Consider the following 24,524-nt stretch of genomic DNA (forward strand, 5'->3'; position numbering starts at 1 on the left):
TAAAAGAGTGGAGCTTAGCACACAGGGGCTGCGCTGAGTAGAAGCTACATTTTAGCCTAAAAAGCTGCCAAATGATCGTGTTTAGATTGAGGCTAGACATGGTATTCGCTTTCTTGTCAAGAATGAGATGAGCCACTGATGATCACTCTTATTTCTGTATGTTCAATATGTAGCTAGAGCCTCCAAAGCTCACTAATTAACATGCTATATATGGTTTGTTTAATCTGTGCAAAATCTGAGGCATAAAGGAGCAGTAACTTCCTGGACAAATAAAGCTGACAATCAGTGAGCTTTTGAAGTGTTGGTAGGTGTTTCAAGTGCTTATGCTAAGACAAGCTAACCGGCTGCAGGCTGTAGACTTATATTGAATTTACAGATATGAAAGTGGTAAATATCTTCTCATCTAACTCTTCCTCAGAAAGTGAGTAAGTGTATTTCCGAAAAAGTCGGAAGGATGTACCTCGCTCTTGCCCAGTGGATACGGTGACAGGCTCCGGTCTTAACCAAGATAAAAGGCTTTAAGGTTAATTTTAGAATTATTTGGTTTATAACCAGTCAAATGTATTTATACCCAGCCTATGACGTCAAACTGGGGCTGAAAAATGCCCACCGTTATACATACAAAAAAACAAAAACCTAAGAACAAATGCTAATGTTAGGCAATGATCTTCATTCACATTAGTAGCAGTTGTGTATGGGTAGAGGTGAGGGAGGTATGTATGTTTGTGTGGCGGTGTGGGTCTGGGAGGACACTGCATTGGAGCAGGAGCTCAACCATTTCAACTACTAACAGCCCACGTCCAAGGGACAGGATAGGATAAGACACAAGTTGTGGGAGACAAAGTATCTGATTTAGTTTCCACAACATGAGAAGGACCACAGTAAAGACTAGAAACAAGTACTGTAAGCATGTTGTGAGTATTTAAGTGAAAGTCAGTGTTTAGACTGTGGTTTTTTGTGAGTGTTTGACAAAGAGACTACCTCATAATTAAAGTGAGAGAGGTAATGGATGAAAAAAAAGAGAGTGAATTGGGTCTCCTCCCTTGAAAATGTCAGGATTTCCTGAACGGGCCCTGCTGACCTGACACAGAGGCCAAGTGGTTGTTGTGATGTAAAGTGGAATAAGACATTGTTCCTCAATGCTGAGGTTTTCCACCAGCTTTTCCTTTTGTTACCAGCCCTCCATCTTTCAAATGAATTATGTTCCTACTGTACGTAGTGAATGAACAAAGCTGGGTGTTGTCCAGCCTCTTTTTTTTTATTGTAGCCGTCTTTTTAATACCTCAATCTTACTAAAATACTTTTTACTTTTTTTCTTTCATGCAAAGATTTAGATGATATTGATCGATACTGCTTTCATATACAGTAAATATGAAACCACAGCCAGCAGCCAGTTCAGATGATGATGAGTCTGAATTAAAAACAGCAGGGCTCACCTGGTCTGGCGAAGAGGAATGGGGAGTGAGATGCAGAGGAACGGGTCAAAGGTGTTGCTCTGTTTCAGACAGTGGGGGCATGTCAGTGAAGATCTGAGGAAAAGAAAGCACACAGTTACATTAGTCTTTAAAAACCAGCTGTGCTGACTTGACACAGACTTCAAAATTAATCTCAACGTCGTCCTGATTAAGACTGGCAGGAAAGGAGATGGCTTAATCTTATTACACAAGTGAACAACACAGTCAAAATGAACACGGTGTTCCACACAGAAACCCTTGATCTGATTGTGAGAACGGAAAAGATGAGTGATGTAACTGGTGAGAATGAGAGAGACAAAGAGTTGGGGTTGGGTGGGGGTGTGAGGTTAGTAGTAGAAGAAGCCCCCTAGGATGATCGGGGCTATAAATGGGAACCAGCTGAGGCAGTTTCCATCTTGTTGCATCACTCTCACCAGTGCTACTAATGCTCATGTGATGCCATTACGGGATCCCGAGCGGAGAAAAATAGGGAGCTTTCCTAAGTGATGGCCTTTCTTTCTCTGCATTTGCATTCACAGGCCACAAATCACTGAAAAATGTCCAGATTTGTACAGCAGTGATTTTCTTTCCAACAGTTTTCCATTCAGTCCCCTTTGTTCATGAGTACACTTCTTTTAATGGATCCCACTTAATTTCAACTTATTCCAGTCAGCTAATTGTCTGAACAATGAGTCAGAGAGCCCACTGAAGTTAATGGACGGATTGCTGGAAGTGATTTTGTCTGCAACTAAATTAAATCTTTTGTCCAGTATTTAGAGTTAATCTGTGCGGGATTTCCTGGATAAGACTTTCTGTAAACATATGATAATTAAGTGAATCTTGAATAGGTGCTTTTGATCCTCCTCTTTGATTACAAGAATTAGTAGCATCAGTGGATTACCAAAAATGCAGTACAGTGGATTTGACATCGACCAACCAGACACATAAAACTGAATATAGCATTAAATTAGAATTTTAAATAAAGCATCTAAACCAATGATTCCCAGACAGAGGTACTTATACCCCCCAAAGGTTACTTCTGCAGTTGCCAGGGGATATGTAGAAAGACTGTAGAGTAGCTCACCTAATGTGAAAAAAAAAGAAAAGAAACAATGATATGATTAAAAAATGTGTATCCATGTATTGAAACACGATAGCTACATGTTGCCATTGAGAGAGCATTAAAACTTTGGTCCATAAAATGGTGACAAATGTTTCCCCCCTTTCCTTTAATGTTTTGTTGTCAAAGATATTCAGTTTACTGTCTTAGAGGACTAAAGAAACCAGAAGAATCAAAAAATTTGAGAAGCTGAAATCAGAGAATTTGGACATTTATTATTCATTTAAAACAATTAATAGATTGTCAAATAGTTGGCAATTATTTTAATAGACAACTAATCAATTAATCGTTGCAGTTCTAAAACAGTTAGCCAAAACTAATGGATCAATGGTTAAAATAGATAAAGGAAAAGACAAACTGCTATAAATAGTCAGCTCAAAGTAATGGATAAATATCTAAAAGCAATAAGTGGTTGACATTTTGCTATAGCTGTACAAAAGCCAACTTGTCCAAACCAACCTAAACACTGACATTTAAAAAGATATAAACAAATATTGTATAATAATACACACCCACTTTTATATATTTAGTACTGTTATATAACATCAATTCAAATGAATAAATATGGAAGAAAACCCAGCAGGACAAAAAAAGGTTGGGAACAACCAATCTTAACCATGGCAGTAGTCAACTAAATGGTCCTTCCTCTTTTGGTCAACCACACTTCAGTGGATGTTTTCCACACTATCTAGAAGAGACAACCAATTCAATGTGGTTTCTGGAGGCCATATTAGAGTTTGAGGAAGCAACCTTGTGCATGGAAACTCATCAGTTTCATTTCAAAACCAGCTGGAAAAAAGTTTTAGTTCAAAAAAGCGAATTAAAAAATGGATAGGAAAGGAAGAAGCCTTTTCTGAGTAAGACACCCCGTTAGTGAGAGTGCAACTCCTCAGTCTTAACATTCAAAGATAACATATGATTTACCACTGCTACTGTAACAGTATGGGAAGCACAGTGCTGCACATAAATTCCTAATAGATTTGTGAAGCATAACCCAGCAGCAATAAAGTACACAGAGAGCTAAACCGAGGACTCTGGGAGACTTAAATCTCACATAAAGAAAATTCACACTTTCAACATCACTCATATAGAGAAAAAATTATTAATTTCAAATGCCAAATTTCCTTTTGGTGTCATGAACCATGCCAAAAATACTCCCCATCCTCTTCTTAATTCTCATATATTTTTCATTGTCTGTGTAAGGAACACTTTAACTCCCCCAAGCTTATGTGTGTCGAACTTTTACGACCTTCACATGCCATCCTACCATGGGAAATTAAGCCATAGATGAAGTGTTCAAATGTGTTTTCCTTATAGGAAGGCACCTGACAGACCCAGTGGGGGAGGAGAGGGGGGAGTGAATAAAGCTCTATTCAAGCAAACCCAGCTGACACTGGCTCTTAGTGGATCTCTCCCTCTTGGCAGAGCAGAATGGCTGCCCTACGGATGTCTTATTCTCGCCAGGAAACAGTGAGGGTAACTGCACTCCATGCATACAAATCACACTCAGGCTCCACTAAAACATAGATGTGGCCTGCACTGCTCTAAAACACTTAAAAAGAGAAAAGGAGCAATGGAAGAGGTGATATTCTGGTGATGCTCTAATGGAGGAAGCGTGCAGTGGTTGAGAGGTATGTACCTTCCTGTCTGGAGGTGCAGCCATGCTGAAGAGACTCTGACCTTGATGCTTTGCACTAACACACAATTCTAGAGCTTTGAATTTCTCAGAGTAACGCGTCACCTAGATATCTTTAGCTAATCGATTTTCTCTCCAAAGAGAGGCAATTAAAAAAACAAAGTCTCAACAGGTTCAAATGAAATAGATTGGCAGCTAATTCTTCTCACTGAGCCTGGCAGCTATCCTCTGTTGGGGCATGAACAGTGAATGCTCTGAAATGGAAAAGGCATAAACCTCAAAGTGCGCCTCATAATTCACTTATTGAATATACACATAATAAACAAACCCATTACTGGCCTTGTAAACTCAAAAGTACAATCCTGCTCTTCAAATCATAACATATCAGTCAGGAGATATGATCAATCAAAGGCCACGCGGTCCGATGAGCTACACTCCCACTTAAACAGCACCACGTCTGTAATGTGGGCCGCCCGTCACTTGGCTTCACTGTAATGAACAGTGCTTGACAGACAGACACTTTCATTGCAGCCTGTGACTCACCCACATGTAGACAAAGATCACAGTCTTTGATCAAGTAAGGAAATCTTAAATTAGATCAAAGGGGGAAGAGAAGAGCGATACATCTGAACTCAGATCTTCTGAAATAAAGGTGTGTTTTATACTGAAAATGACACTAGATTTATCACAAAACGAAGCCAGAATATACACTGACCTTAAGTTCAGCTCTGATTTTGATCAGCTCCAGCATGTGATGACAGACAACATAAATTAAGATCAAATGACTCTTGGCTTGGCTTGCTTGGACTTAACTGGTTTGAACACGTATAATGGCTGTGATGATTGCGTAGTGACAAACCGGGCTATTACAAGGATAATTCTCCGGTCTGTCAACCCTAGATGTTGTATCACATTGGACACTGCATTGGGAAGTGTTACACTGGCAGTGGTGGGACCTCAGGAGCCAGAGGAAAAGAGAGGGACATTAGTCAAGAAATACCAAGACTGATGATACATTCAAATTCACATCTCCATTTAAATACAAATTTAAACTTGTAATGTATGTTTTTTTAAACTGTTAAAATAGATTCAGACTGTACACTTACTGGATTTACTGGTTCTTTTGTAAAGTTTGTGCTTACCCAACCCAGTCATGTTTAATATATATTCCTCCTGTACCATCTCACCCACTTTCCCTGGCTAGCACAGTATTTGAGTGGGTGAAAGGAACACATTTTGCCTGCCAGGCTGCGAAGACTGCAGCTTCCTGTCTAGACACACCCAAGGTGTCACAGCTGAAACATTTGACAGTGAGGGTAGCAATTAAGAGATGCGCTCTGACAGATGTATTACTGGCAGTCACACAGAGCTGCCAAGTTTGCGAGGAATTGGCAAAAGGAGGATGGTACCGACAAACAAGATATTAGCAGTTCAGTCTGGAGGGAATGTTTTTTTTTAAATCTGTTTTAATTAAAACATAAATCAGATTTTGGTGTTGAATCAAAGACGTGGATAATCTTTCAGTTTGGTCAGTGGTGTCCAGGTGATGTTGGGATTTTGCATCAGCATTAGGAGCTGGATACAGAGGATACAGCTGACTGATGTGAATGAAGGAAGAACTGATTAGAGAACAGCATCTACATAGGTATAAAAGAAAAATTGTAACCCATGAAGTCTAACTGATAGGATGACGCAAACCAAGATGGAGTACATTTTTAAACTGTCCGGATAAAAGACTAACTGCAAAGTACTCGGTGCACTTGCCAAAACATCGCTGTAAAAAGCTGTGAGTAATTGACCAATGGCTTTTAACATGACTGTGACTGCAACAAATCTGCTCTGCAAACTTAGACCAGACCAAAACTTGCAAATATGGCACATGCTGTCGATTAGTTGGCCAGATAAATGCGACATCTGAATGACGGTCTCCCAGCCGGCCACAGCTGACAGATGCATATATTATGTAAAAAATGTACTGCCTCTTTATCTCCTGGGTGACTGATTGAAGGGAGTCATGAGGACATCCAGCTGCATTAGAAATGGTGATAATACAGTTGGTGGTGAAAAGCCTGCTGTTGGCACTTTGCCGTACAGTAACTAACTTAGGAAAAGAAAAATCTCTGCGATCCAAAATACACCAGACACATTCACAAGGTATTACAATGGGGAGAATACTTGACCACTGGCACAGCTAACAACCCAAATGGCTTTATTTCACCCAGCACAAAAGGTAAGAACTCTCTAAATAAGTACTTGCACTTAAGGGGTTTCTAGTTCCCCGAGACACAGAGGTTAGCGTACCAGGGCCCTTTTTCATCAGACCTTTTTAGTATTACTGCTCTTGCCTGCCTGGTAATTACTGGAAGGGCCGTGTAGATGTTTTGTGCTTTGAGACAGGCATCTGTGTCTCTGAGGACCATTGTGTAAAAGAAATAATGACATCCCCATTACATCAGCTGTATCTAGCAGTTACACTATAATCTGATCAATGAAGCCTAGATACCATATAAGCATGGGCGGACCTGTCTCTGTGCAGGTGTTACACAATTACATTGATGACCTTGTGAAGTAGCGTTGGATGATGGAGATGATGGAGTCGTCTTCGTTGTTAAGCAACCACCACTTAATGGCAGCATCTCTCTAAAAAGCTCCCCCAACCACCCACCCTGGGGTCCCCCTCAAACTATTAACCATAGTTTATTGAGAAAGGCATGATGTATAGTGTACCTCTGCTCATGGAGCCTATTCTTTACTTGCACTGCTGCCTGTGACCACATCTCTATGTACAGGATTTAGTTAGCAGTTAGTGCAGCAGACAGCTCAAGTAACACAATGTCATGAAAACATGTCATCCATCTCCTGGTACTAACATCGTGAGGCGGCAGCCATCTTTGGACTAAAAGTTTTTTGGAAGCTGTAAGACCTTCCAGCAAATTAAGTTGGCACCTATTACAGTTTGGACTCTGTACTTGTCTCATGTGTAACCTGGTGACAGGCGTATGGTAAACTGAGTCAGCAAAGCCTACATTATATTTAAGAAAAAAACAGATAATGGGGCAAACTATAGATTATAATAAAACAAGTTTATATGAAACACAATTAGCTATTCTGTTTCGTACTTGTAGGGTATACAGGTACAAATATAAATTACACTTTAAAGTTTGAAATTACAGCCCCTTGTATTTGATATGGGAACTGACTGTTTGCCAAGCTCCAAGCCCTGTTGCTACCCCTGTCAGGCTACATACAGTTTACAGTGATAACAGTTATAGACCATCGAAATCACCATCAAAAGTCTTAATCATTTTCTGAAACAACAGGTTCTTGACCAAATTGACAACTGCTGCTAGCAGATTTTATCAGATGCAGCTACCTAGCTACATATTTAAGCTAATGTTAGCTTTATGACTTGGTTAATAACACATTTTTAAACACAGTCTTAAAAACAAAGGCTTAGTGTTTCAAGCTTACTCATTTAAAAAATGAACCCTAATTGGTCTACATATGTATTTGATGGCAACATAAGGCTGAGGTTAAAGCTACATGTACCAGGGGAAAATGTTGCATTATCACCAGCTGATGGTCCATGTAGACACGGAAATAAAGAAACTGAATTGTTCTCTAGAGTTAGCTAGCCCTAGTATTACAAAAACTAGGATCATAAATTACTATCAATCAAAATGGCTGACCCTATATCTTCCCCATGTTGTTCCATTCCATTCATCCTTTTGCTGGAGACCCCTCATGGATCCCTGTTGGTCCCTGGACCCCAGTGTTTTTTAAAGCAAAGACACTGTTTAATCCCTTTTTTAACATGTTTGTTCTAGTATTTTTGGCTTTAACCATGTGTACAGCTTCAACATGCAGAGAAAGCCAACGTTTTACAGACGTGCTTACTGTCGCAAAGTTTACTTGGACAATCACTGTTCAGGGGAAGGGTTCAGTGAATAGTCGCCTGTTACGCCATAACATATTCACATGGTGATATTAAACTTCCCAAGGAATCACTGTACAGTCTCACTGGTAACAAAGACATAAGAGCCCTGTCGCTAACGTGTTGCTACATTTGTGGATTTAATGTCTTTAATGGCAGGTGTGAGTGTGGTATGTTGAAAATTGAGACTCACTTGTATTGTGCCTGGAAATGTTCCTGGACAAAGCTGTGCTGGACTCCGGGCTGCTGGGACGGGTCAGGAGACAGCACCTCCTCAGCTCCACTGGGGCCCTGCAGCACAGAGGAGGCCACCCATAAACACAACACTGTCACACTGTCAGATCCATCATAGGCTGCTGTTGTCAAGAGTCCTCCGTGTGAGAGGAAGCTAAATAAATTAGGAATTCTTACAGCAGCTCCTGTAAAATGCAGATTTAGCACATTCTAGCTTTGCCAAGGCAGTAAAGTGATATGAGTGGTGAAAAGCAGTAAACTAAAAATAACCCCCAAGGGAAGCCACTATATTCTTTCATCTACTCACCTACAACACAGAGGAAGCTGGCCTTGAATGAAGATAAAAGAAGAGGAAAGAAAAAGCTAAAAAATAAATAAATAAAAAACATAACAGAGACTGATCACTGGAAGACTTGCAAGGTCGCAAAACAAATTTGTGGGATGGTACACACAGACACTGTCTCTCAAACACCGCTGTGTGTTAATCACACACAACTAATTGAATAACCTCAGTTGTACAGTACATGACTTAATATTAATAATATTTACTACACATTTAACTAGATCTTATCCTCCGATAAAGGGATACAGTATGCAAACTGATACCAGCTGAAGGATGTAACAAAGAAGATTTAACATATTCATTCGGGATCTTTAGAGGTGCTCGCGGCAGATCTTGTTACAAGTGGACAGTGAAGTAGGAAACCTTCAGTAATGAACAAAATTTTCATATTCATAGATTCTGGAATTTTTATTGAGGTAGAAGTAGTAGATGTCTTTTTAAAGAGTTTAATATTGTATCAGATTTTCAATTTTTTTTCCAAGCAGACTCAATATTCTCATGTATTTTTTTCGAAAAAGTCTATTTTATTCATTTTTCAAATGCATGTGCAGAGGGCTAAAATCTAAGAGTGTAATAGTTATAATTAGCAGTCATGCTGTGTTACTTAGGACGTGTCTGTACGGACTCCATTTCACACCTTCCAGCCGGGGGAAAATGTCCCGAAAAACATTCTTTCAGTTGCCAAGTGGTTCTGCTTAAAAGGCCATCATGAGGCATACAAGCACCTTGTTAGCATTTCTCTGCTCGCACACTATCGGTCCCACAATAGTCTTTGCAAAAGTCAGGTACTTGAGACTGCATTAAGTCATCATATCATTTCAGCAGTGCTTTTACTCCGGGCTGGCCGGGCCAAACGGAAATGCACTCTCCGAACCTTCTCTGTTGACACACACTCTCTCTCTCTGTTTACTATTCCTCCGATTTCTAGCTCCTGCTCCCATACTGGCTGCCACTGTTCCCAGGCTGGCAGCTCGACCATGACCTCCCCTCACAAACGGAGCTGAAAGGAGGATTAGAATTTCTAAAGGGGAGAGAGGGAAATGGAGGGCGTGTGTGTGCGTCTGAGAAATCAGTGCGAGACAGAGACAGACAGAGGGACAGGAGAGTCCTTTACAGTTCACCACCATTTCAAATCCAGAGTCTATTCTTCGAAGAGCGTTTGAGCTTTGGAAAGCCCGAACGCGAAACTGAAACCTGACCTTCCTGCTGCACTGTGCTCCAACAGGCATGTACAATGACAAATGCCTACCCCTTCGCTCACTCTTCTTTGCATGGATGTCAGGGTTTTTTTTCTTTAGCTTAGTCATATTCTCCTGCAAAACGTCAGGACTGCCAAAAGGGGAGGTCTAACCCAGCTGATCATCTTGTTAGTGGCTACACATGCAACTTTTAGTGTTAGAAATTAAGTGATAGAGGTTAAGAGTGCAACGCTTCAGACTTTTTCTTTCCTAATGAAAAGCACTGACATCAAGCCCTGTATTTCACTCCCTTTTTCCTCCACATACTTGGTAATGGATTCCATTGCTATCTTTATGTGGAGATAACAAAGCAACATTGAGGCCACAGAGTGCAGACACAGTCAGTCTTATCACTTCTCAGAAATCCATGCCCAGCTCTGCCCTGTCAAAAGACTGCAAGGCGTCAGCTGTGTGTTAACAGAAGCTATTGAAGATGTGGACATTTAAGCACAGTGAGAAAGTGGGACAGGTTACATGCCCACTGACATGTGGTTCTGATAAGGTCTCAGCCATCTAAATGATCGCAGACAGATAGCGAATCCCATGGAGTAAGCTGTGACTGCTACTAGCCTAAGAAATTGTTTTACAGGTTGTTAAGCGACCCCGACAGAACAGGGGTCCTTCTCAAGAGGTGCCATTCGCCGGTCTGAAATTGAGATGCTATCTTTGAAATTGGTTGTCAGAAAAATATGCCAACTTCAAACTGATAAAAATGTAACTAAACAGGCAGGCAATAGAGGAAAAGAAACCAGAGAAGCTATTTTTGGAGTCAGGTCTGGCTGGTAGATCGGCTACCACAAGGGCAGGGGAATGGGAAAAGCAAAGGGTGTGAATTTTCTTTTACATTTACACACTAGTATTCTTCTTCTGTACATACTGTACAATACCCAGTGTGAATGTCCAGTCACACAGCCATACAGTTCCTACAGTACTGATGCAGCTGACTGATTTTTGTTCTGTGTTAACTTTATTCAATAATTATTAAATAACTGCCAAGTAATTACAATTCTAAGATTGATTATTGTTTAAATGTTTCTTTAACAGTATGTTTAAAGAATTTTATTCGTCACTTTAACTTGGTTTGTCCCCCTTTATTATCACATACTGGTTTGTGGGAGCTCTTCCGTGTAAAAAATATTTCAGGATTTAGGAGTAAATTAGCCTGCGGCAGACATAGTGGCTGCTGATTTGGTTTATCTTGGAGGAGTGCAACTGCAGATTGGTTTGTTGTTTTTGGCACAGCTATTTTGGAGCTTTTCACCAACCATTTTTGGAGGTGAATGTGGATGCTTCTGTTTGTGCCAGCTACTTCCCTTTGGTAGTTTGTTGGAGAAGGAATTATTTGGTCCCCTTTTAGCCCACCTAGACTGCAAGCAAAATCAAACACCAAACCAAAAACCAGGAAATGTGGAGCCTGGAAGAGGGGGAGACACTAAGGGGAGGGCTGGCTTATTTAAGCCTGGTAGAGTTGACCAACCACGTCAGAAGGCAAATGTGTTTATAACTGTTCCAAACAGTGGAAGGCAAAGTGAAAAGCTGATCCTCAAAGGGCGGTATGGGGGGGGGTAATTCTTTAAATATGGGGATAATGGTGCACATACACTCAAGTCACTCCTGAAGGACATTCACAGTGGACTTGTTTGTACAAATCAGTGACTTTACAAACATTCATAATGGGGTTTCTGTAAGATCTAAATTTATGGAACAGTGGTAAGTTGTAACTGAGGACTGAAGTTGATGGCCAAGCAGAGCACATCTCCTAAAATTAAATGAATCTGCACTATTTTGTGGTCAAACCAAAACAACTCATATCTGAAAAGGTAACATGCAGAAATATAAACACAGAAATGTGCAGCTGCTAATATCCAAGATATGTAAAGCCAGAGAATTGTCTACCTCTGCTTAATCCTTAAGCCTCAATGCCAGGAGAGGGGCGTGTGCCAGTGCCCGAGGAGCAAGGAGAAAATTAAAACTCAAATCCCTCACCCTGGCACCTTAGCGTGCTGTAATTGATTTCTGGGATTTAGATAAATGACAAAGATACAGCAGACAACTGAGTGGTGGGCTGGAGCCTGGCCGCTGGCTCAGCACTGTCAGCGGGAGGCCAGAGTTCATAGACTGTGATTTTTAAGCTGATTTACGGAGGAAGAGAGAGAGAGAATGGAGAGAGCTAGACTTGAGACATTGTTTTGCGGCTGGCTGGTGAAGATCCGACAGCTGCCTCAAAAGTGCCATTTTCCTAAAACAATAGAGAATACCCGCTGAAATGAGTGTATTTTAATGGGAATGCCAGTTTGAAATATACTGACAATCTAGGGAATCAAGGTTTTTAGATAGCTATTCATACCGACAGACAAATATTTCATTAGGATTCTTTTTTCCCCAATAATACCAGAATTAATATGAACAATATTGACTAAATAAGAGAAGAAAATGCTAATGCTGTTATCTGCTAAGAAATCACTTCTTTAGGCTTTTTATTTTGCTTTCCCACAGTGAGATCAATGTCTTGAAAAAGACAGTTGACAGCCTTGGAAACTGCATTTACTTATTATCCATTTCTGCAGGGAGGATGCAAACACAGATGAGCAGCTCACTACCAAATGTATGAGGAGACTGTTGACTCTTGGTCATCTGTGCTTCAGTATGAAAGCCTGAAATCGTACAAATTAACAGTGCACTCTGTCCCAGCAGGGAGGCTTTCAATAATTCACCCCAAAATGTTGCTGGGAGTGATTCATCTCTGTGAGTAGATCCACTGTAAATAAACTCGGGCACTGTGGTAAAAATCCAGGAAATGTTCCCCCCAATCCTCAGACCACCTGTCTCATCCTGGTTTTCAGGGATGGTGGGGGGAGATCGTAAAAGGAGGAGGGGGACGAGTGATCCCAGTAATGGCCCTGATGTGAATAATTTAAACAAGCCGTGGATGGACATGTGCTGCTGCTGGAGAAAGCACTATAGTGGAGTGATTGAGAACAAGACACAACAGCACCTAAATCTCTGTGGTGATCGTAACCGATAGAGAGAGAAGTAGGAAGAGACAGAGATGTGGGGCAGGAGTAAAGACACTGCATACGTATGTGCGTATTGACATATAGGCAGATGGATATAGAGCGAGAGAAAACAGAGTGTTATTGAGTAACTGAATGACTCAGAAAGTCAAAGTAGTAGCCACATACAGAGCGTTGATAAATAATGGACAGTCTCCTTCAACTCTGCCTCCAGTCGCGTGCGTACCTATCTATATATAGTCCCAATGATACTGACGATGGAAGCTTTTCTCTCTGCCCCTTCAGCCCATTATCCCCCGTGGCCGATCGCTCCGGGTGGGGTGTTTTTTTTTGTATGGACATGCAAAGTGCCCAGACAACGGTGCATGGACTCACAGTGACCTCAGGGTTGTAACTGAATGATTAAGGTTAGTCTGCTCTCGTTTTTGACTGACAGGACAGGACGAAGGGCAGACTGGCTCTGAAGCAGGTCGGTACACCTGTCTACTGCAACTACCAGTAAGGTCATGGATGATCCCTATTATCTAACAGCTGTGAGAATATATACAATAGGTGTAATGCATCTGTAATGTTGTCAGACCTTCAATTTGCCTTAACCCACAGGAAAATGATTACTTTGGCATTACATTACCACCTGTTAACACCATGGTAATTCCCTGTGAGCAAGTAACTGCTATGATGAACTGCCTTTGAGCAAATTACCAAATTCCCCACTGGCTCCATGGATCCTGTTGTGTGCTTTGACATCCCTGTGCCAAGGTACAAACAACATAATGAAGTTCTCCCAAAGTGATCAAGAGAGTATCACAAAGTCAAGTTTGTTTACAGAGCAAAGGTGAGTTGCCAAGCAGTTGAGGCCACTTTGGAATCGCTTTAAGATCACCATAGAAATTTCTCCACGGGGGCCAAAGCTGCCTAAATTAAACTCTGAATATGTGAAATGGCCCTTTAATTTTGATGCAAATTACATAACTACTGAGCAGTTTTTAGCCATGCGAGTGGCAATGATGGAAATGTCAGTCCACCAGTTTGGTCCACACTTAAACGTCTCAACAACTGTTGGGTGTACTGCCATAAAATCTTGAACCAAAATTCATGGTCCCCAGATGACAATCCCTACTGACTTTAGTGATCCCCTGAATTTTCCGCCACCATGAGGTTGACATTTCTGTTTTTAGTGACATGTCTTGACAGAGATGGGACGTATTGCCATATAATTTGGTACAGATATCCATATCTTAATGTCTGCTTGTTGTATTAGCACCACATTTTGTGCATTCATGGTTCCCTGACAATGAATCGGGTGGGTGGAAATCTGATTCAGACCAAGTGTGAATCTACCGTGACATCACCTATTGGTTTGTGGAGTAGCATTTTAAAACCTTGAGTTTGGCATGTGGTAAGAAGGAGTCAAACCACCAACACTACAAAGGACAATCAGTTCACTATCTGAGGTGCGGCCACAGTTTTGACAATCCTTATTCATGGAACCAACCATAAAAATGTGAACCCACAACCAGTAAAAAGACAAAACAATAAAAAAAACAAAGAACTACTTCTTCAAAAAGAAAAAGCTGTTCAATTTCGTCTGAATAACATGTGATGTACAAGTTCGATGTCAAGTGTGACGGTTTTGATGGTTCAATGCTGGTATGCGAGGAGAAAGCCATTGCGGAGGCAGTGGGTCTGCTGTCTCTGCTAGCCTGAGAGCAAGAACCTAATGACAAGAGAGCACAGGCCTCAAAATGACTTTCATAATCACCAGATGGAAATGAAAGGGCTTTCAGCTAGAGAAATGAAATGACCCAGAGACTGTGATGGATCAGACAGGCATGGTGACAGGAACAGAGACACGAGGAAGCCACAATGAGAAGCCAGTCAGGAGGGAGGCTCTATTCTTGTGGCCTAAAAAGTCGTGATGTGCTGTCAACGCACTTGACTGACATGTGAAGCATTATAACACAGAGGTAACGTATAAGACAACAAGTTGGATATATTTGTTTTGGGCGTGAATGAGTCACATTTTAAAAGTAGGCCAAGAGCCGAGTGCTGTCAGTGATGACTGAATATGACATCGACTTGACCAAAAGCCCTTTTCTAACCACTCAAATGGTCTGACCTAAGACTGAGTCATAAAGAGAGGACACTTACTGAGGCTGCAATAAACAGAGTTTGAGTAAACATATTAAAAGTGGAAACTTCAGATGTGACAACAATATGATGAGTTCTGGCGACTGGTTTCTGTACACATTTTCCCTTCCATTCTTCTGAACACTATTTGTTCTCAGCAGTTAGTTACTTCAGTAGGAATGACCCAGACTTTATTACCTGCAACTGTCTGATCTCTGTCCGAGTGTACATGCCTTGCTGGCTGGTCCATGGTTTCTTACCACAATCCAAAAAATGGACTGGAGGCTCTGAATTACTCACACGTATGAATTTGAATTTGAGTGACCATCTGCCTTCAGATATTCCACCTGTAGTCACAGATAAGTAACGGGGATGAATAAGGATGCACCATATCAGGGCCAATACAGACCCTATTAATGAAACAGTTTCACATATTTGGAATTATGTTTATTTGTTTCCTTGCAGAGACACAACACGACTCTCATGTCTGTATGGTAAATATGCTGCTTTCACCAGCAGTTGTTAGCTTAGCTTCGCACAAAGACTGGAAACAGGGGAAAACAACAAACAAAATCCAACCATCACTAATTAACACGTTCTATCACGTTGGTTTAATTTGTACAAACACCGAGGTGTAAAAATTTCGCATTGTGATTTTAAGGGGTTTATGCCCTTGAATGTTTTTATTCAGACATAGTAACTTCCTGGGGTCTTGTGTCACAGTGAGGTTGCCAGTCAACCAGCTGAAAATGAAGGAGCTGTTTCCTTTTCTCTTTCTGCTAAGCTAAGTTATCCGGCTGCTGGTTGTAGCTTCATATTTACCGTACAGACATTAGAGTACTATCAATCGAACTCTCAGCAAGAAGGCAAATTAGCTTATTTCCCAAAGTGTGGAACTATAAAAGTGGAGAAGCTATGTTTTTATTCTCAATGAGCAACACACTGAAGTTTAGAGAATAAAAATGTATTTATACACAGAGTACTGGTATCAGATCAGTAATCTGCCACACACTCAGTATCGGGATCAGTGAAGATAAAGTTGAATTGGTGCATCACTAGTGATGAGGGTACTTTATAGGATAATAAATAAGACACCCAAATGGGTATGTAGCAATCAACATAATAGCAGCAATCAACATTATACTCTTGTTTCAATGGAGAAACGGTGTGCCATATCAATATCATATAACAAACATTTAAGCCCAATAGGTCCAGCGGAGCCAATCACTGCTCACTGATGCCAAGTTTATCTGCCTCCAGACTGCAGTCCTCAAAGAGGAAGAGAGCACAACACACACAAGCACAGACTGTTTAAACAGCGTTCCCTTCACATCTAAGAACAAAGAGGAAATTCACTTGAAATTTTACTGGTGAATATGACTTTGCGAGATGTCCCTTAAGAAGATTTATCCCACCCTAAGGAGAGCAGCAGGAGAGGCTGAGTGGGAAATTAATTCAAATGAAGGCGGGTCAGCCTCCTGAGCTGATGAGGTTTATTATTACCCTCCTGCTTCTGCGGCTGCCGCTGATGACTATGGTGACATAGATGAGGATGAAATGCCTACACACATCAATCAGCAGAGACACACAGGAGCCTCTGGTACCTGCCAGTTTGGTAGAGTTTTAATGGCCATCAGAAACAGCAATAAATAAGTTCAGGATTAAAGGTATAATATTGTAGAAATACAAACATTTGTTATGGATATTTGATTAAAGCTCTCTTGGTGAGGTCGGATTGATAATTATTGCTTTTTAAAAAATCCATTCATCTTCACAGGCAGATTCAATTTAACTCAAGATAACACATTAAAACTGGACTTGGTGTGACAGGCACGCCTCTCTGCTTAAATTATTTCTATCAACAACTGTTTAAATCATTCCAGACAGCCTGGTTTCAGGCAATTGAATTGACACACTCTCTGGAAAGCCTCCACTCAGCAAATCTGAATCACTTAAATTGTTGGGGTCGTTGCTGTCTGCCAATCAGACCCAGCCAGGTTGGAATAATTTGTGTGTCTGTTGATTTAACTATATTTCTCTACAAAACAAGAAACAAGAAGAGCTTCATTCTCCTCAGGCAAAGCACATTTGAAGACAAGTTCAAACAATGACCCTTAAAGATTTGTGTGCTGCTGATTTATATGTTTAACTGGCAAATATTTCATTTTCTAGGTAACTAGAGCCATGTAGCCTCTCCGATAAGTCAAAATCCCACAAAAGCAAATGGTAATTTTGTGTCCTTTTCTTTTAAGGCACTCCACAACTTAATGAGAAAATGTTTTCCGGGTTGGACTCCCTGTAGCGCATGAGTGCATTTTATAGAAATGTCCTTTAACTGTTCTCTAAACCAGTGGTGATGCATTGTGTTGTCTGGAGCAGTCAGACAGTAGCAGCTTAATTGTGTCTGTGCCACATTGACCAACCCCTGCCAACAAAACCAGCTCCTTTTTTTAGAACGCGAGCATGGCCTCAAATCCAACCTTCATGACTGACAGAGAGATACAGACTATATTTAGATTAACACAATACGTTCATTTTAGACTCATTTCTTCACACAGACAACTCTCATCTCAGCATCTGTTGGGGGTTTAAGGCTCTTAGCCGATCCACATCGATCTGGGTCGAGGGGTGAGAGAGGACCTCAAACACAGAATGGTCATATTAGGACCCTTCCCACCAAGCTGCTTTTCCAGCTGGGTGGCTCTGAGCCACAGGAAGCCGTTTCAGCTTGGCAAGGCAGGCAGAATCAAAGGCAGAGCAGAGAGGAAACACACACACAACAGAAAACACACAAGAATGGCAACAGAACCATTCGCATCCAGCCCTGACAAGAGAGCGAAGCAGCACTGACCACACACAGGCAACTGCACTGCTCGGCTGTGGGTTTAGAGGTGCATTTGGGGCCATGTACTGCTAGAATAAGTGAAAAGAAGTTTGAAACCTTGGTACAAAGGTATAACCACCCACATAGTGCAAATCAAATCTACAGGCAGAGAAAGGGAAGAAGAGTGCAAGTAATAAACAAAAAAGGGCCACACTGTGATTGTTGTGCTGTTCATGTGTAGGAGGAGAAGGACCAGCCATATCAACCCTATAAAGAAGTAAAGAGAACATACAGTACAGACCTTCTGACTCTGAGAGCTACTGTACAGTTGCATTAGGATAGATAATCTTTCTTATATCGTTTGAGCTTAATTCTCACCTAGGGATGTCAGTCATTAACTCATCAGTTAATCGCCATGAATAATTTAAAGGCTCAGTATGTAACATTTCAGAGGATCTATAGGCAGAAAGGGAATATAATATTCAAAGGTAATTTTGTGTTACCTTAAAACGGGCCTTTTTCATCTATAAGTAGCCTTCCATGGAGGCTGCCATGTTGAACCACAATGTTTCTACAGTAGCCCAGAACAGACAAACACTAGCTCTGGATAGGGGCTTTCATGGTCTCTGCGAGTTTCATAGCCGCTGAAATTTCTCCTACAAGCTTGTAACGGGCGGCATTCTGCAACTTCACCGTTAGATGCCACTAAAACCTTCACACTGGTCCTTAAATCAATGAAAAGTAGATGAACTGATAACATCGATAATGAGGGACATGTGATGTAAACAGAAAACGTACTTAAGGTGTAGTACGGGACTGTGTCACTAGCCGATGCCTCTCTCTGTTTAACAACATGGTGTTACAGGTGTGTATTCTTCTTCTGAAAATCCCACCAAGTTGTTATCTAGCAGCTGTCCGGGCTAATTAGCGATCCAGAGGCTCATGCTAATGCCAAACTACTACTTCAACAGAACAAGCTAAATCACTGCACGCCATGCTAATGCAAACAAGTCATAAACTTGGAGTACACGGTAGCTCACCTAGGGCCTGTCCTCACGAATACGCGGCCTCACCCAATACCATGTCGTTTCGAAAAAAATCTCCATAAACACGGCGTCGTCTCCAGAAATATCTGCGTCCACACGGATTCACTGACAACGACCCAAAACGCTGTAGTACATATGCCAGGCCTGTATGTGGCGCTGTGACGCCACCACACCGATACACTAAAACAGGAAGAGAAGCCATGGAGCATGCGCTGTTTACAAAGAAGTAGCAGTAGTCCGCCATTGTTTTTGTTGTTATGACGCGTCTAGCGGCGGCTGCTGAGGTTAAAGGCTAGAGAGGCGGGGCTAATACGTCATCGTTTCAGAAAAAATCTGTTTCGCTGTCCTGATGACTCCGGGCAATCCGGCGTTTTCGGATTTTCCCACTCTGGTACCCGTTTCACACCCCGAAAACGCCGTATCAGTCTGGACGCGAGGCCTTTACGATAAAGCATTTATCCGGAATCGTGGAAAACATATTCGTGAGGACAGGCCCCTAATAGAGTGTGCATCCCATGTAGACTTAGTCCTTACCCACGTTCCATTACAACCTGAGGCAACCTATCTATAAAAAAGTCATATATTTTCTGAGCAACCTTCTTTGGCAGTAAATCCAGTTCAATTACATATCTACCAATCCATGAGGGTTTCTTATATAGTATCTTTCTTTTACTGTCTGCACTGCAGGTGAGACTTCTTAAAGTATATCCAGTCACATGGAAAGCACAGGCAAAAACTTTCACATGCATTATTTCTTCTGTTCTTATGATGATAAAATGTGCAATTCAGTGTTTTGGCAAAACATCCTGTCCAAGGAGAACCTGGCCTTGTTACAAAAACAATGCCTGTGCTTGACTAGACACATTTGTAAATGTGAAACATCCACAATCTACCATTTCAACCGCAATTTTTGTCTTGTAGAAAGTAATTTCTCTCTCTGTTTGCCCATCTCTCTGGCTGTCACTACTGCTTACTGCTCCCCTATCCATTGCCACACTTTTGCAGAGAACTCAGTCTCACCTCTCCGTCTCTGTACTGGGGCTGCACAAGTGTCTCTTTCTTCCTGCAACTTACAAAGAGCCACATTCATAGAGCCGAGAGACAGAGCGAGAGAGTAAGCTTCACACTTGCACTGTTTCCTAAGTGATAAATGGTCAACAAAGCAACAGAGAATGTACGCTACATGAGTAAAAGCCATGGGGAGTCAATGGTAAATGTTAGAATGTGTGTAATGTATGTCTGCTTGTGTGTGTGCAGGATTGTGAACTGTCACCCTCCATTACAAATACAAAACACTGGGGCTCCAACTACTCTGACACTCGACTGCGACTACATAGCCATAGCCATAGCTGTGAATGGAGAGGGGGCCTGAAGCGTGGGGTGGGTTCCCTCTTTCTAACTTTTTGTTGTGGCTCTGGCTCTCCTGTGCTAAGTGGTAACTAACAACACATGCTTAAAAACAATTAGCATAGGCCTACAGGCCCCTGAATTAGCAGCAGAAGAGGATGGAGCTTGCCGACTCCTTAACTGTGAGTGGGAATGTGCGTGGAGTGGTAAACGGGGCTGACGTCTCCCATCAGCCTGGCTGTGACCCTGGATGACTCTGCCAGCCAGCCAGCACCACCACAGCTCTGGAAGGGTGGCAGCAGGGGAGATTAACGCAGAGGAGAAAGAAACAGCCATCACAGACCAAAAATGATCCCGTAGGGGTCTTTAAAGATACTTTTCTTACATCTGCCCTTCTCCTGCCCTCGGTGAGGCCCTCTATGCCCCTCACAAAGCTCCATTGTAGGTGGAGCAGTGATAGCAGACTACATACCACAGCTTCACTGTACATTCTTACAGAGATACAGCAGAGAAGAAGGCAAGGAGTGGACTATGATTCATGGGGAGAAAGAATTACCGGAATTATTTCCCTCCTGTTCCTGATAGTGAGATATCTGACTGCATGTTTCCTCGCTGATAAAACTGAAATCCATAACAACCTTAGTGTTTGCAAAGAGCCCACACTGGCTGATGGCCTGGACAAACATAAGAGACAACTGTCACAAGAGATTATCTGCTCTGGACAGAGGCCATAATGCTGCTCTCCTCTTCACTCTCTCTCTCACTCCAAGGGATATTTATTCATATGCAGAATATTCTATTACAGCACTGTATTCTTTTGAAATGATCCCTAATTAAACATGTCAGGGGTTGTCACGGTCCCATGAAATGGCACAATGATTAACAAGGGAATTGACTAATCATAGTCTGTACAAGAAGGCTAATACTGCAATTTTTCCTATAAAGCTGTACCTACAGCAGCTTACGACCTACAGGTTACTGCAATGCATCTGTTAACTGATTACAAAAGCTACAACATGTTGCATCAATGCCATCATTGCATCTGACACTGACAAACTAGGCTAACTATTATTTTCATTATCGATTAATTTCTCGTTTCTTTTTTTCTCGATAATCAATTAGTTTATTGCTCTATAAAATATCAGAAAATGGTGAAACATCCATAACCCAACGATTATTGTCATAAAGGAGTAAAGAAAGAAAATAGTTGCAGATTAATTTAATAGTTGACAACTAATTGATTAATCTACAATTGTTTTAGCTCTAACTGCATCAATACATTGTAAAATACACTGATACCATTCCAGTTCCAGTGCTGATTTTGGACATGAATTGCCAACTGTAGGTGGTGGACCAAGTGGCATTTGGACTAAGCAAAGAATTTCGCCACCAAGACACTAGTGCTTGCATAGTAGACAATCAGGTAGTCTTGGACATAGGAATCACAGTCCCTGTTTAGTTCACAATAAACTACTGGGCATCGTCATCCTATTGGTAAGACGGATAAATGTTGAGAGACAGGAGACCACATACTCCTTCAAATCAACTGAATCATGATGCTGAAACCATCATATTGCAGCATCCTGGATTAAGTCAACATTTTTTTTTAAAGGTTTATGTCCTCCACACCTCACAGGCTCCTTGGGTGTTAACAAGGTGCGGCGACATTTACCCCAGGGTGCTGCAGACTCATCATGACAGACCTTATCAGCAGTTCTCCAGTCCTAACCTCCTGTCATGTCCTCGGCAGAGCCATGTGCACTCAAAGACAGAGTCCAGACTCCCACCGACTCCCAAACCTCATCCCATTGTTCACGCTCATCCTGAATTAAAGGGCAACTCAGCTCGCAAGGAGATGGAAGCTTAGTGCATTTGAGTATTCAGTGTGAAAGATAGAAACAAAAGAAACTTGGGGGAGGTGTCAAGTAAGATTTTACATTAATATAGGGAGCTGGACACCCACAGAGGATGAAGGTGAACTGTGGTCTACACACACACACAGATTTCTATCACTATCTCTTAATTTGTCTCACTGCCTCATTTAATCAGTCACATGCTAATGGATCAAGTATCAATGGCAGTTGAAAAGAGGAGCAAACGTCCACTGACTAGCCAAAACTTTCAATATGACCTTGGCTGGAGATGATTTATATGCACTTCTGTTCCTTTTGACTGATACAAATATTCAATGCGAGGTTGCATGTCGGTCCTACCAATTTCATAGAAAAGGGGATGCTATGTCTTAAATGATCTGATATATAGCCTTGGGAATGTAAGACTTCCTGATCTTGATATCTTCCGATCCCACAATGATTAAACAACAGAATAAATTACTGCAGTTAGCACCTCGGGAAACAAAGGGCACTGAGTTTGAGTGGATTTATTTGCAATGACTCACCAACAGTAAGTGTAGTACTTCTCATAAATTATGCCACCGGTTATCACCCCGATAAAGCTACAAAAAAGAGGGATGTCTATTTCAAAAGTTAAAACATGTATTTAATAATACATGAAAACTCTGCCTTAATGGATCACAGCAGAGCAGTTCAAAGTTCCATTCAACGAGTATCAGGATGCATCGAGCCTCCAGGCCTACCTTGAGGAGACGACGTGCTGAGAGAAAATCAAACACTAAATCGCCACACTTGTACTCTCCTTGTCCACAGGCAATGTATTAGACACAAAGCAAGGGTGCACAGCTTAGATTGCCACACTGGATTCAGAAGCATGAAAACTGCACTGCAGAACCCATTTTAAGACCTAGAGGTAACCTCTGGAGAGTTAACTATGATGACACTTATCAGTGAAGTTGTACTTTCTAGCTTGATAATAAACAGCACAAACATGGACAGTAGTAATATGAAGCACTGGAAGAATAACATCTATACATATATATATGAAATGCACTGGTCTGAGATTCTGATCGATTAGATGCCATGCAATCACATGAACTAATAATGGTTTCACTATATATCAATATATATATATATATAATGCATTAATGTATTTAATCAAGCAAGCAGTTTGAACCTTTATAACAAATGTCAGTATAAGGGGGAGATGTTTCCTGAACAGTGACACTGGGACCTTTCTTTCTGCTGCACCATGAGCCGACAGCCCGTCTGACTCTTACCTTTCCAGGAGTTTTGGTCTTGTTGGTGTTGTTGTTATTATGGGAGGCCAGATTGACGTCTTCATGGACGCGGTCCAGCAGCCACAGGAGGAACTCCAGGGCGTCATGTTGGGAATTACCACGAAACTGTGATCCAAACTTGGACACTATAGTCTGGAAGGGGGAAAAGCACATGTGATGAAAGTGTCATTTTGCTACAGCTGCATAATTATTACAGTTTGGTTAATTAGATGTATTTCATAAGCAAACTGGTTCAGTGCTGTAACAGTGCTCATGTTAAGTATTGATGACGCAGCCACTTCACAGAGAAACATTCTGAAAACCATGAATATATCTATCCTATCCAGATATTCAGGCGTGGACCAAGAGAAATATTCATGGGGTGGCAAAAGGGTGGTAATATGTGTTTGTTTTTTAATTCTAATATCTTCATTTGGGGGAAATTAAGATACTAAAATTCAAAAACATGATTGTGGCACACAGTAAAGCATTGTATAGAAGTATTTAAGTAAAGGTGGCCTTATAAATCAATAAGTCAATTGCCACCCCATGCCACCCCTCTAGAGCCGCCCCTGCAGATAAATGTGACTTCACTGAAAACACAAACAGTGGTGGTTTAATTGGCTTTTATAATCTGACAGCTTGTTGGAATTAAAGTCGTAGTGGCTACCTGGAGAAGCCAAATCAAATTGCCTTGCTAAGATGTCCTTTCCAAAGAATTCTCTCACAAAGAAAATGTGAATCTCAAGCACTGTGTGTTTAGTGGTTTTGACAGCCCGGGTGTGTTCGTTGGGCAGCTCTACCCCTGCCTTCTCCACAGAACGCTGATCAGAGGAACCCTAAATTTGCAAATTTGCACAAACGCTCTTGACGCTTCCCTCCTCTCCACCTGGCCCACGCTTTGACAGAAACAGAGTCATTTCAGCTTTTGGATTTGCAAAATATGCCATTGCCTAAGACAGTTTCACCGTCTAAACATATAGTCTTGCCCCCTTTTCTTCTCAAGAAACTACATTTTTGATGTCTAAAAAGAAGTGTGAGTAACATTCTTCTTAAAAGTAGGTTGAAGAC

The 24,524-nt window shown here is 41.4% G+C and overlaps 1 protein-coding gene across 2 annotated transcripts in view; it reads right to left on the bottom strand.

The window, feature by feature from the left end:
- LOC127356371 (ubiquitin carboxyl-terminal hydrolase 43-like) overlaps positions 1–24,524 on the bottom strand; it is a 61,599-nt gene that overhangs the window by 31,398 nt on the left and 5,677 nt on the right. For both annotated transcript variants that reach the window (XM_051388055.1, XM_051388056.1), the window contains exons 2-4: positions 23,454–23,606; positions 8,338–8,435; positions 1,437–1,529 (exon numbers count right to left, since the gene is read on the bottom strand). In XM_051388055.1, coding sequence (XP_051244015.1) covers positions 1,437–1,529; positions 8,338–8,435; positions 23,454–23,606 — 344 coding nt within the window. The remainder of the gene's footprint in view (positions 1–1,436; positions 1,530–8,337; positions 8,436–23,453; positions 23,607–24,524) is intronic.

Source organism: Dicentrarchus labrax, unplaced genomic scaffold (genome assembly GCF_905237075.1).
Source record: "Dicentrarchus labrax unplaced genomic scaffold, dlabrax2021, whole genome shotgun sequence".
Lineage (NCBI taxonomy): Eukaryota > Metazoa > Chordata > Actinopteri > Moronidae > Dicentrarchus > Dicentrarchus labrax.